Raw genomic sequence first — 13,667 nt, 5'->3', positions numbered from 1 at the left:
ACCCTGCTGCTGCGTGCCAGTCCGGCTCGGTGTAGTATAGAGACGGAATTGCATTGAAGGCACCAGCGACGTCCTATTTTCACTACTGTAATTCCAGTGTTTTCAAAAAAAAAAATCCAGTGTTTTCTGCAAGGCGAATCTGGTTTCAGATGAAACACGAGCATCGCGTCAACACGAAAATCTCCAGGCGTACGGTCGTCGGATTGGCTTGCGGGATGGGTTTTAAGCAGTACGGCGGATCTGGAATGCTGCGGGCCGTCACCACGGGAAGAAGAAGACCATATATTGAATTCGGATCAGTGGGTGGAGTGGAGGTGGATCACCATCGGCGCCGCCGCTGCGCACGCCCGCCCGCCGTCTCCGCAACTGTCTGTCTTCAGCAATCCGAAGCGTACCATGGAAAGCTTTTTACTTTGCGCGCCTATAAAATGATACTCCATCCGTTCTAAATTATAAGTCATTTCAAAAAATTTGGAGAATCAATTTTTTTAAAATTTGACCAAATTTATACAACAAAATAATAACATTTACGATACCAATTAAGTATCATTAGATTATTTGTTAGTTATATTTTTATAGTATACATATTTGATGTCATAAATCTTTGTGTTTCTCTCTATAATTTTAATTAAACTTTAAAATGGTTTAACTCTCTAAGATTCTTGGAATGATTTATAATTTATAATTTGTAACGGAGGGAGTAGATTTCAGCTAAGCTGGTGGGGGTGGGAGGATCATGCATGTATAAAACGAGATCAGATTTCCCCGACTGATCACTCATCTGTTCTTCCTTCCCTGATCTCAATTCTCCGCTTCCAACCCTCTTTTCCGGTTCTTCTGCGGCGCCTCGCGCGACCAGAGCGACGTGAGGTGCGGAAGAGCTCCGACTCCGGGGGCGCAGTAATGGCGGCGGCCAGCGGCTCGCGGGGCGCCGACAGCAGCAGCAGCACGGCCGCGTTCATGGAGACGTACAGCAAGCTCAAGAAGGAGCTCCTCGAGGACCACACCTCCGAGATCACCGACGAGTCGTCGCTCCAGTTGATCCACCGCGTAATGCTCTTTCTGCTCCCCTTAATTTTAAAAATAAAAAATAAAAATCGTGCTGCCTGGAACAGATGGTGGATTATAATGTGCTCGGGGGAAAGTGTAACCGCGGGCTCTCTGTCGTCGACAGCTACAAGATCTTGAAGGGTGTCGATGTTCTGAGCCACGAGGATGCATTTCTTGCTTGCACCCTTGGTTGGTGCATCGAATGGGTAATGATACTTTCTGCAAGGCGCAAGCGTTCTTTTCGAACATGCTAACTGAATGTGAATAGCATCATACACTACGGGAAAATCGTAGTTCGCCGAGTGCCAAGAGGTTTACTGAGTGCAATTCTTCGGACACTCGGCAAACAATCTATTTGTCAATTGCCAAAGAAAAAATACTGAAAAAAAAACAATCGGCAAAGAGGACAACCATTCCTGAAATTTTTTAAAATTTTAAAAATAGCAAACAAAGTCTCAAAATTATGAGATTTGGCAAGATGTCATAATGTCATATGTGTAGGTTGTGGAAAAAAATTGAGGAGGTTTCGTACACTTTTTCACGTACGTTGCTTACAAACCGAAACATCTTCGAAAAAGAATCGTAGAGTTGAGAATGATCCGGTAGGATTTGGAGTTAAATTGATGGTCAAATTGTTGTTTGAGTTCAAAACTTTTTGTATAGGCAATGGACAACATAGATTGCTTAATGTGAAATTTTGGTAATTTTTCGGGTCTATTTGGTATTTTTAAATTTTTTTGCTTAATTTCTTTGCCGAGTGTATTTCATTTGGCACTCGGCGAAGCATCTCTTTGCCGAGTGCCATAAAGATACACTCGGCAAAGCTTCTCAGATGAATTTTGAATTTGAATTTTTGGAGTGTTTCAAACGACCTCGGATGAAAAAACTCACAATATCAAAGTTGTAGATCTTGAAAAGTTAAGAAAATTTGTAGTTCACAACTTTTTTATTTGAATTCATTTAGGATTTCGAATATGTGTTTGAATTTCTCAAATTTGAAATTTAAATTTTGCAAACGATCTCGGATAAAAAAACTTACAACATTAAAGTTGTAGATCTCGAAATGTTATGAAATTTTGTAGTTCAAAATGTGTTTATTTGAATTCTTTTACGGCCTCAAATAAGCAATTTAAATTTGACTTAGTATAATATGTGGAGAATCGAAACGAAATATACCAGGAAAAAAATATTTTTTTTTTGCTATCTTTAAACGCTACTTTTTTGGTCCGTGGTCCGAAAATTTGCCGAGTGTCTTCTGGCTCATGGCAAAGGCTTTGCACAGTGCCCGAAAAAAAGCACTTGGCAAAGATGATTTCGCCGTCACTTTTTTCCATGTCTGGTTTGCCGAGTGCAAAAGGATCTTTGCCGAGTGTATTTGGCACTCGGCAAAGCGCGCGAGTCGGATAGTGATAAGATCTTAGCCAAGGTGGGGAAACATTAATTATCATTGCTCTCTCATTTGTCAGCTTCAAGGTTATCTCCTGGTGCATGATGATATCATGGACAACTCCCAGACACGACGTGGAAAGCCTTGCTGGTTCAGGGTGCCTCAGGTCAGATGAGAATACATTAGCTCTATTTGGTGTACCAAATCATTTCGGGAACGTTATTTTTACGATGCCTGTATCAGGGCTTTAATTACCTGAGAAGGATTCAACAATGTCGACTGCATCTGTTAAAAATTGACTTTCATGCCACATGTTTCTATTTGATCTCTCTTTAAGAAACTTATTTTATGATGCCAGTATTGTATCAAGGCTTTTATTGCCGGAGAAGGATTCAATGTCGACTGCATCCGTTAAAAATTGACTTCCATGCCACATGTTTCAATTTGATTTCTCTCTTAAGAAACCATGCATCCAACTAGGTAGCAAGCTCTTACTTTAATACATTAGAAACTATAAGAATGTATAACTGTTTGAAGTGTGTTATCAATTTTAGATAGAAGATAAAGGTTGACAAAAGTAAGCAAAATTGGATTCACAATTTCAGAGGCACATATGTATTTATTGTTCAATATATATTTAACTAGGTTTAAAAAAATATAGATTAAACTGTACCAATCTAGAAACAATTAATGCCAACCAACATCTCTAATGGATATTACACATCATAAGAAATCTTGCAAAATTGGTTTCATAATTTTGGATTAACAGAGAATTAATTATGCAATTAACAAGATAAAACACATTTAATAAATTGGAAAATAATATAGTTATTTTTGGAGGAAACATATTTTTAACAGGAACAGAACATCAAGACAAAATGAACAAATTTGTTTCACATCAGTCGGAGCTATATTCAATTTTATATAAATTATGCAATATAGGATATGCTTATGCACTGAAACAAACTGGTCTGCTATTGTGTTGCTACAGTACTTGCGGACCGTCTGCAATATAAGTTTGGGATGGGCTCTAGAAACAACTTGGTTCTGTGTAAAATTTGGAAGTGAAGCGTGGACCCTCCGTGTGGAGGGGTGGACCGTCCGGCTCTAAAAGGCGAACAAGGTTTATGGGTTCGGAGCTCCGATCAATGGACTGCGGACCGTCCGCTGGCCAACAGCAAACCATCCACGGTTCGGAGGTCCGATCTAAGGACTTGGGTACACGGTTCGGAGGCCCAATCTAAGGACTTGGGTTCGGAGGTCCAGTCGGCAGATAGCGGAACGTCCACTGTCCAACCGTGGACCGTCCAGAGATTTGGAGGTCAGATCAACGGACTTAGGTTCGGTCGATGAACTGCGGACCATCCGCTGGCCAACCGTAGACCGTCCGCCTCACATTTTCCAGGAAGGTCTAAGAATGTACAGAAACATTGTTGATTGGGTCGTGTGACTAGCGGACCGTCCGGCCATGGTGGGCGAACCGTCCGCGCCATAGCCGAGGCTCACCGGCATGTTCGCCGCCGACGATTCGAGCCAAGGTTTGGGATGGGGTTTGTTCCTAGAGGTTCCTGGGAGTGTGGGGACTTCATTTTGGCAACTAAATCTCACATGCTTTAAGGTTTCAAAGCTCTAGGTCAACAACGATGAAAGTGCTCTAGGTGTCTTCATGGCTTCCAAACCTTGGGCAATGGGAATAGATCGGGGATTGGGTGAGCTCACTGGCGACAAGTGAAACATCGGCAAGGGCTTCAAGATGGTGGAGAAAGCTTGGTGAAGCTCGAGCTCGTCCTTCTTGCTTGAAGCTTGAGGAAGAAGAACAAGTTGGGGAAGATCTTGGGGAAACTCCTTGCTCCAAGGAAGAAGATGAAGTAGAGGTGGTGCAGCTCGTCGACGTCGTACTCTGACGTCCTCCGTCGAAGCTCCGGCGAGGTGAAAGTGCTTCAATGGTGGAGAATGCAGTGAAGCTCCTCCAAGACTTGAGTTAGAGAGAGAGAGAGAGTGAGAGTGAAGTTTGAGTGAATGGGGAGGGAGGGAGAGAGAGAGAGAGAGCAATGGTGGGAAGAGAAAGTTGGGCTGACGTGTGGGGCCTGAAGGGGGGTACGTGGCGCACAAGTTCTGCGCACAAGACACGCACCAGGGCGCACTAGCGGACCGTCCGCGAGTGAGGCGCGGACCATCACGGGGTGTTGATGTGGCAAGGAATTGACTCGGTCGTTGTTGCCCAAAGGCAGTCATGCTAATGAACTGCAGACAGACAGCCATATAGGAGCGGACAATCCGCTCTATAATTTTGAAAGGGACTTAGCCTTACAGTTTTATCAATCCTAAGTGCAATCTAATCATGTTTAATGCTTGATGATGCTTATGATGATATGTTTAATCTTTTAATTAACCTAGGGCTGTTACAGTTAAGATGGTGAACAAATGTCGAAAATGTGGCAATACTTCATTTATATGTGATGGCACCTGACACTATTTTTGCATACATATTTTGTTTGCTAACGTCGTCCTTTTGACAATGGTATGAGTCCAGGAGGTGTTCCGTGCCGTGAGTACGAGAGTGAGAGGTACAACAAACTGATTGCTGACATCAAGGCCCAGCCAAACAAGGCTGTTCAGAATGTTTTGAAGTCCTTCCTCCACAAGATCCACAAGAGGGATAAGTAGACCCAGCTCATTAAGAAGCTGCTCCATCGATGCTTGCATATATAAAGTTACTATAAGATTGATGCTGTACTTGTACTATGTTGCTATATATGTGTTACACTTCCTTATTGTAACTACTAGAAAACGGCTCATTCGTCCGTGGCCTTTAGTACCGGGCATATTTTGGTCCGGTACTAACGTTGCCCCGGGGTCATTTTAGTACCGGGTATAAATTTGAACGTCCCTTGAGTCATTTTAGTACCGGCCCAAGACACCGGCCGGTACTAAATGTCGTCTTTTAGTACCGGTCGGTATTTTGAGCCGGTACTAAAATGGCGCGGTCATTTAGTACCGGCCCAAGACACCGGCCGGTACTAAACATTTAGTACCGGCCGGTGTCTTGGGCCGGTACTAAATGATCCTCTACTTACTTCAAAAGGAATGTATCTTCTACCCAGTCACATGTGGTGCATAGGTAGGATGGTAAGGAAGCTACGCGCGAGGCTAGAGGTCGTGGGTTCGAATCCTCGCGCACGCGCATTTACGCGTGAAAAATTCGCGTGACTTGTGAGTGGAGAGTGATTGGCATGAAGAGCATTATACTCAAGTTTTCTCAGTTAAGTAGAGCATTGATCTGTTGATATTCCGAAATTGTGCTCTTCTACTATCTACTCTATCATTATCTATTATGTTCTAAGAACTGCTTTGCTTTTGTTGTATATTTAGTTTCAGGTGTTTTTGAGCCACAAATTTTGGTTTCGGCATAAGAATGCATCACAATTTTACTTTTGGTTTCGGCATAAGAATGCATCACACTTTTCTATCTTCTGGAATCGATTATGAATTTGTAATTCAGCTTTCTGCAGTGAAATATTTGATAAGTTCATTAAATTTTGTGAATGGTACGACAATATTTGAGGGCGAGCACGATATTGTCACTGAGGAGGACCTAGAACATCTGCTTCAACTTTTAGATAACAAGGAGAGTGGGGATACAGCGTGGCAGAATTTGATGGAGCGCACAACCTCCAACATGACCTACAAAGCCTGGCGGCATGAGCCTGAGGTTTGTTTTGCCTGTGGGATTTTTGAAAAAGAGAAATAGATACTAAGAATTTAGAATATTATAAAACGTACAGCTATTATGAATATGAGGTGGCATATTCAGCAATGCAGCATTATACACACCGTGTGTCTGTTTTAAGTGTTTACTGTGTTCTTTGTTAGATTCCTAGAATTTTCCTTAATGAATCTGCATAATCTGAAAGAAGAGCAGATGAAGAAGTAGAAATGAGAGGCAATACATCAGCTTTTCAACTGAAACTGGAATGCAGAATGCTGAGACTACATAGTTTGATCACTTTTTTTCCCTGTTACTTAATGTACATAAATTGGCATGAAATAATTAGAAATTCGCAGTAAAACCTGTATCATGACTAAATCTGTTATCATAATACCTTCATGCATACCTAATGAGTTTATCTTAAATGTATTTAGGAGGGACCTATAATGTATTGCAGTCGAACTATTTTTGAGGATGCTACTCCTGAACTGGTTAGAGATTTCTTCTGGGATGGTGATTTTCGTCTTAAGTGGGATCCCATGCTTGCATATTCAAAAACTTTGGGTGAGTTCCCTCAGAATGGAACCACGATTGTCCACTGGATAGAAAAGGTTGTGCCTTGGGTACCTTCATGTTAAGCTTCACAGTTACAGCTTGTTGTTTGTTTTCCAGTTCCCGTTTCTTTTGCAGTGACCTACGCCTAGGCGTTCGGGGTGGATCCGGAGAAGGTGCTTCAAGCCGAGAAGCAAGCGGCAGCTGACCGTGTTTTGATACCCAGTAGTTACGCTATTAACTGTGCTTTTTTTGCGATATACTTGAATTCAATGTCTACTTGGCTAGACATTGTTACCGAGCTCAATATTTTTGTTGTATAATTTTGGGGCTTAACTCTGTAAATTGAAGGATGCTTGTATATATGTTATCTAGATTCCTTGATGAGTAATAAATAACTGAAGGGCAATTCTCAAATGCTCTTGGAATTCCTTTTTTCAAAAGAGTTAATTTTGGTGTAGTGAACAACTTTTGGGTTTCAGGTGTTTTTGAAACTTGGAATTCCTTTTTCTCAAATGTTCTTGGAATTCCTATTTCTCAGATGTGAAGCAGACTATCTGCTCCTTCAGGGCGGACCATCCGCTGTTCAAGACTTTCGGACTTCCAAACGTCTTGAACAGCGAACTGTCCGTCGCAAGGAAGCGGACGGTCCGCTACTTGACCTCGCCACCAAGGCTTATCTTTCTAACTTGTATTTTTTTTACCCATAGCATTAGCACGGACATCCTTACTAGTATGCGGGTAACATCATCAACTGTAATGCTACTTATTACTATTATTATTATTATTATAGCACCGCATGGTGGCGGTAGAATCTTGCACGCAGGATCGGTACACGTCGAGCCCCCTCTTATTTTTATTTGTTTCGTGACGCGCTTAATTAATTTGCCGCACTAATTTTGACAGCTGCGTGCAACAACTCTCGGAGTGGTACAGCGCCAGACGTGTCACGGTGTCAGGCGTACGGAGGAAACGTCAGAGGCGTCAAGGAGCATCGGTTGATTACATCCGCGGACACTACAACGACGCGTCAGCTACTACCATTATTACAAGCAAGGGATGGATCATTGAAGCGATTAGGAGAGTGATCGATGAGTTGGGAGAAAAAAGGAGGGCGATGAAACAACAGCTTACCAGCACGCGGTATTCTAGTCGTTGCTTGAATGAAACTAACAACACGTCAACACCAGCCTGACAGAAACTGCCGCTGGAGCTGGATGTCGATCCCTTGCCGAATCATTCCTGTGTGGTGTTTAGTACTGGACATATTTTGATCCGGTACTAATATTGTCTCGGAGTCATTTTAGTACCGGATACAAATTTGAACGTCCTCTGAGCCATTTTAGTACCGGACTAAAATACCGACTGGTACTAAATGTCGCCTTCTAGTATCGGTCGGTGTTTTGAGCCGGTATTAAAATGGCGCGGTCATTTAGTAACTCTGCAAGCTACTAATACTTTGCACGCGACGCGTGAATCGGCCAGGCTGAGGCCATGCAAACGACAGATTTTAAGCTCTGCTGGGGTGGAGAGGGGTGAGAAGCTAGTTCTCTCTGCTTCCAACTCTTCGTCTCGTTCCATTTCTTCTACTCGACTACTCTCTCGTCTCCTCCCGCACCCACACGACGTGAGGTGAGCAAGAGCTCCGCGAACTCCAAGGGCACAATAATGGCGACGGCAGGGGCGGTGGATGGCAAAGGCACCGGCGGCACCGATAAGATGGCTGCGTTGAAGGAGATATACAACAAGCTCAAGGCGGAGGTGCTCGAGGACCACGCCATCGAGGTCACTCACGAGTCAGCCATCCAGTGGATCGACCGCGTAATGCTCGATTCCTCTCCCTTGACTTTACATTTTTATCTATATATACGGGTGTTTGCTTGATTTGACATAGTGGACGAGATCACGAGAGCTACAATCTTACTTTATCTTTGGAGATTTTTTTAGAGTCTCCACATAAAGCCACCTAAAATTCTAGATGAACAATCTAAAAAAATAGAGAAATTATATAAATTCTCACAAAAATCAGAAACATCCTATCCAACAACTCTAATTATAATAACCATCGGATTTGTTATCTTTTCTAATAAATTACTCACCTCTGCCATTATAAAGATAGACTAAAATAATTTCTCTAAACATGTATCTAAATTACCCACCTCTACCATTACAAAAAAAATCTAAAGTAATCCTCTAATCTTTGTGTAAATTACCCATCTATGCCATTGTAAAAATAATACAAATACCCCCTATATTTTATACATAAATTATCCAATTATGTCATTATTATTACAAGTTAAATTACTCCTAAATCTGAATCTAAATTATATAATTATAATAAAATATTAAATTGCACCAATATAAAATTATAAATTACTATTTCTATCATTATTAATATATTATTTATATTATTGTTATATAAAAATACTATCCAAGATATATGTCACTATATATTCATGTACGATGGAAGAGGTAAGAATACCAATTCGCAAACAAATAGATAATATATATCGAATGCTTATGGAGGTGTGATGCAAAATGAAAATTATTATAATTAGATAATGATAAATTTATATTTTAGAGTATATGTTAGAATATTTAATAGATGAAAAAAAGATGTGAGATAGATAATTATAATTATTGACCTTATTCTTATATTAATTCTAAATAGTCCGTGCAGGAGCACGGGTTGATAGACTAGTAAGCTAAAAAAAATTCGACTGGAGGGTACGATGATGGTCCCATCATATTTTTATTAAGAGAAAGCAACTAGCTTTCCGGTCGAGAAAACCTCCGAAACCTTAGCCGCACTCAGGGTTTAATTTACCGACCGGAACGGCCAAACCGCCGGGGTCCGGTACCGGTATACCGGTCCGGTTTGGCCGGAAACCGGTCGAATTCAAATTTGAATTCAAAAAACTCAGTTCAACCGGTTCGTACCGGTATACCGGCCGGTTTGACCGGTTTAAATTCAAATCCAAATTCAAAATCGCATGTGTAACCGGTTTGGAACGGTATACCGGCCGGTTTGACCGGTTTACCAAGTGGGCCTTAATGGGCCGTTTCATTTTTTTCCTTTTCTTTTTTGGTTTAACTTTAAATGCCCGAAAAGTATGTTAAAAGAATGATTTTTTGAGAAAATTTGACACCATTAGATTAGTCGCACCTTGAAGTATTTTTAGGAATTTTTTGGGAATTTTTCATTTTTTTGAATTCAAATTTGAATTTTGAATTTGGGCCGGTTTGGTACCGGCCCAAACCGGAACCGGACCGGACCGGTTTGACCGGTAACCGGTCAAACCGGACCGGTTCCCACCAGTTTTGTAAACCCTGGCCGCACTAGTGAGGGGGGATTTTTTTTAACCCCAGCCTGAAATTCGCTCCTATAGGAAGTCAAACCCAATATCTAAGGAGTGCTACTAGAACTACCTAACCAATTCAGCTACAGGCCCATTCGCAGAGCTACAATAAGCTTGTGTTAATGCTTTAGTTTGTCTTTATTTGTGATGATGTCCTACTTGTAGCTTATTTTCTTCAATCTGAGAATAATGGGTTACTAGCTTTGGTAACAATTTTTTGACTTATTTACGCCAACTGGACCAGATGATGGATTATAATGTGCTCGGAGGAAAGTGCAACCGACTGCTCTCTGTCATTGATACCTATAATATACTGAAGGGTGCTGATGTTATCAGCCAAGAAGAGACATTTCTTGCTTGCACCCTTGGTTGGTGTATGGAATGGGTATTATTACTTCCCGATGGTTTTATTTTCAAGCTTGTTTGTCGAATGGTACGTAATAGCTCAATCTAAACTGCTAGGTGGGGCCTTTAATTATTATATTTCGTGTTTGCAGCTTCAAGCTGTTTATCTTATGCTCGATGATATTATGGACAACTCCCAGACACGACGTGGCCAGCCTTGCTGGTTTAGGGTGCCTCAGGTCAGATGACGGCGGCAGTTGATTATCTTTTATGTCTGCCAAATTATTTGTATAGTATTTGTTTTGATGGTTGTACCAGTAATGTTACTTAAAAGGATACAGTATGCGCACCCAAATCTGCTTCATTTATTGAGCAAGAATAGCTAACGTTGACATTTCATGTTTCTATTTGGTCTCCCCGTAGTAAGCAACTAATTAATTTTACTGACCAAGTTTCTATTTGTTCTCCTTGTAGGGAACTGATTTATACTACTGCATTTTTGTTTTTCACATATTGTTTAGGGTTTTAACCTACAAACTATGAAACTAATTAATTGAAGCATTTTGTTTGCAATAGGTTGGCCTCATTGCTATAAATGATGCAATTATCCTTCACAACCATGTTCCGCGTATCCTTCGGCGCCACTTCAAAACAAAGCCATATTATGTTGATATCATTGATTTGTTCAATGAGGTAATCATATTTAATTTTCAGTCACAAGTATATGTTCATGCCAAATTACTAATTGTTACTTATAAAAGATGGATACTCTCTTTATGTTTCTAGGCAGAGTTCAAGGGAGTTTCAAGTCAGTTGTTGGATCTTATCATTACTCATGATGGTAGAAAGGATCTGAATAGATATAACGAAACAATGTAAGTTCATGTAGCACAGTAGTAGTAATACAATTCACACATACTTTGTTTCCTTGAATGATTTATTGCCTTTTGTAATCGACTGTAGTTGAAAAGTATTAACCGCTACATTTGCAATTTTCAAACTGTAAAAATAATTTCTCAACTACAGTCGATTACACATTCAATTTGAAAAATCATGTTTACTTATTGCTAATTCCTTTCAATGATTTGCATTTTACACAGTTACCGCCACATCGCTCAATACAAGACAGCCTACTACTCCTTTTATATTCCTGTAGGTGTTATCATCCTATATGTTTTGTTCAGTTATCTAGATTGTGATGGTAATACATAAGTAGATGTGTGTGGTACTAATATTAATTCCACTTCATTCAAGGTTGCATGTGCTTTGTTGTTGGCTGGTGAGAACCTGGATAACTTTGGTGATGTAAAGAACATTCTCATTGAAATTGGAATATACTTTCAGATCCAGGTAATGCTTCTATTTTTAGTAAGTAAAATAATGTGAGTTGTTACATCATAAAACTGCTGCTTAATGATATTCTCAATAGGATGATTATCTAGACTGTTTTGGTGACCCTGAACTCACCGGCAAGGTTAGTTTTTGGATATTTTCTATACTAATTTAAATGAGTATAACTGCTGGGTTCACTACAATCAAGACCCTGTTTCTTTAGTTCTCTGATCTTATCAGTATCAATTCTTATCACAGATTGGAACTGATATTGAAGAGTCCAAGTGTTCCTGGTTAATTGTGCAAGCTCTTGAACACGCTGATGAGAACCAGAAGAGCATTCTGATGGTAAGTGTTATTTGGTCATTATTTTCACAACAAATAAAATAGAATCTAGCTAAATTAATGTGTGGCCTCATAGGAAAATTATGGAAAGTCTGATCCAGCATGTGTTACAAAAGTGAAGGACTTGTACAAAGAGCTTAATCTGGAGGTTTGTCTTGAGTCCTGACCATTCTGTAATGTTAATGTTTTTGTATCATTTTCAATTGACTCAACCATATATATAATTTTTAAAATGGACCGAACCGGTGCGTATATATAGTTTGTATATATATATCGTGGGTATCAGCGTATGTATGATATGAAAAAGACTCCACCACACAGTGTCTATGATGTCTGAGTAATATTTTCTTTTTATCCATAAAAGTGAAGAACACATTATGGTGCTAACTTGGTTGAAGATGGTGAAACAATATCCAAACTACAGCAAGATCTATTTAATATGGCGGAACATGGCATCCTGTTTTCATACACGTATTTCATTTAATTTACGTTTGTCATCGTAATGATTCCAGTTGGTGTTTCGTGAGTACGAGAGGGAGACCTACATCAAGCTGATCGGTACCATCGAGGCCCAGCTGAACAAGGCCGTTCAGACTCTTTTGAAGTCCTTCCTGCACAAGATCTACAAGAGAGAGAAGTAGACCTAGCTCGTTAAGAAGCTGCTTGATCGATGCTTGCATAAAGTAACTATGCTTGATGTGGTATTTGTACTATGTTGTTTGTTGTTCGGTCTTAAATTTCCTATCATATTGTACGCCGAGCTTATATGTAATAAAGTACATGCTTTCTTGTGGTATGTTTCAGTAATAATATCTCTGTCATATTCTTAGTTCCTTCATTCTTTTTTCATTATGACTTTTTCCTCTCCAAAATTTGAAGAGATGAACGAACGACAAGAGTGGATCTTTTGACCGGCGTGGTGCGCGCACATCCGTCCGATCAGCACGACAGCACCTGAGGGCTGAGACTGGGCAAGTGAAAGGATCGTGGCCCAAGAAGAGGGGGTTGAATTGGGACCTTTTCAATTTCTACTTAGTCCTTAACCTAGACTAGTATTACTCAATCTACAAATTTGAAACATAATCACTAGAGCATGCTAGCAAAAGGTCCTTAGGTAGGTAAGCACACTATCATGATCATTTTGTCTAGATGAAAGCACACTAGCAAGATCAAAACCTAAGCAAGAGCTCACACTACCATGCTAGTTGTCTTAGTCAATCTACAAGCAATCAAAAGTAAAAATAACAACAAAAGGATTTAATTGCTTGAAATAAAAGTAAGCGACACGAGACAACCGGATTTTTTCCCGTGGTATCGAGGAGTTGACGCTCCCCCCTAATCCACGTTGGAGCACCCACACAAGGGTATAGCTCGCTTGCTTCACCAAGGAGCAAGTGATCACTAAGAATGCTCCTTCTCCATCTCCGGAACGGCGAGCTTCACACCGTGTACAATCTTCTTGTCTTGGGGCTCCCACAAACTCCAAGAGCTCACCAAGAACCTCCCAATCACCAAGACCGGCTAGGTGCCGTCAAACACCAAGAGTAACAAGCTCCTAAGCCTTCACTTGACCTACACTCAGTTGGCC

General features: G+C 40.6%; 2 protein-coding genes and 1 long non-coding RNA gene across 3 annotated transcripts; all 3 read left to right on the top strand.

The window, feature by feature from the left end:
* Positions 1–806: 806 nt before the first annotated feature.
* Positions 807–5,217, top strand: LOC120673150 (farnesyl pyrophosphate synthase-like). Its single transcript, XM_039953862.1, has 3 exons — positions 807–1,256; positions 2,517–2,603; positions 4,971–5,217. The coding sequence occupies exons 1-3, from the start codon at positions 1,116–1,118 to the stop codon at positions 5,016–5,018; spliced, it is 276 nt and encodes a 91-aa protein (XP_039809796.1). The 5' UTR covers positions 807–1,115; the 3' UTR covers positions 5,019–5,217.
* A 782-nt stretch (positions 5,218–5,999) lies between these two features.
* On the top strand, positions 6,000–6,694 carry LOC120673151. Its single transcript, XR_005674526.1, has 2 exons — positions 6,000–6,149; positions 6,581–6,694. It is a non-coding gene; the product is annotated as an uncharacterized LOC120673151 (long non-coding RNA).
* A 1,449-nt stretch (positions 6,695–8,143) lies between these two features.
* On the top strand, positions 8,144–12,912 carry LOC120673148 (farnesyl pyrophosphate synthase-like). The gene is made up of 11 exons (XM_039953859.1): positions 8,144–8,519; positions 10,302–10,442; positions 10,555–10,641; positions 10,979–11,095; positions 11,189–11,277; positions 11,503–11,554; positions 11,657–11,752; positions 11,832–11,876; positions 11,993–12,082; positions 12,156–12,227; positions 12,592–12,912. Exons 1-11 carry the CDS (start codon positions 8,367–8,369, stop codon positions 12,718–12,720), a joined length of 1,071 nt encoding a protein of 356 aa, XP_039809793.1. The 5' UTR covers positions 8,144–8,366; the 3' UTR covers positions 12,721–12,912.
* The last annotated feature ends 755 nt before the right edge of the window (positions 12,913–13,667 follow it).

Source organism: Panicum virgatum, chromosome 5N (genome assembly GCF_016808335.1).
Source record: "Panicum virgatum strain AP13 chromosome 5N, P.virgatum_v5, whole genome shotgun sequence".
NCBI lineage: Eukaryota > Viridiplantae > Streptophyta > Magnoliopsida > Poales > Poaceae > Panicum > Panicum virgatum.
The sequence above is the reverse complement of the archived record's forward strand: the minus strand, read 5'-3'. Positions and strand labels throughout refer to the sequence as shown.

What these genes read in the sequence shown, in the direction of transcription:
- LOC120673150 (XM_039953862.1), top strand. Translation starts at nt 1,116, where the DNA reads ATGGTGGATTATAATGTGCTCGGGGGAAAGTGTAACCGCGGGCTCTCT. An exon ending in TTGGTTGGTGCATCGAATGG is followed by an intron (nt 1,257 to 2,516) that starts GTAATGATACTT and finishes CTCATTTGTCAG; the next exon opens with CTTCAAGGTTATCTCCTGGT. An exon ending in GCTGGTTCAGGGTGCCTCAG is followed by an intron (nt 2,604 to 4,970) that starts GTCAGATGAGAA and finishes GTATGAGTCCAG; the next exon opens with GAGGTGTTCCGTGCCGTGAG.
- LOC120673148 (XM_039953859.1), top strand. Translation starts at nt 8,367, where the DNA reads ATGGCGACGGCAGGGGCGGTGGATGGCAAAGGCACCGGCGGCACCGAT. An exon ending in CCATCCAGTGGATCGACCGC is followed by an intron (nt 8,520 to 10,301) that starts GTAATGCTCGAT and finishes CAACTGGACCAG; the next exon opens with ATGATGGATTATAATGTGCT. An exon ending in TTGGTTGGTGTATGGAATGG is followed by an intron (nt 10,443 to 10,554) that starts GTATTATTACTT and finishes TCGTGTTTGCAG; the next exon opens with CTTCAAGCTGTTTATCTTAT.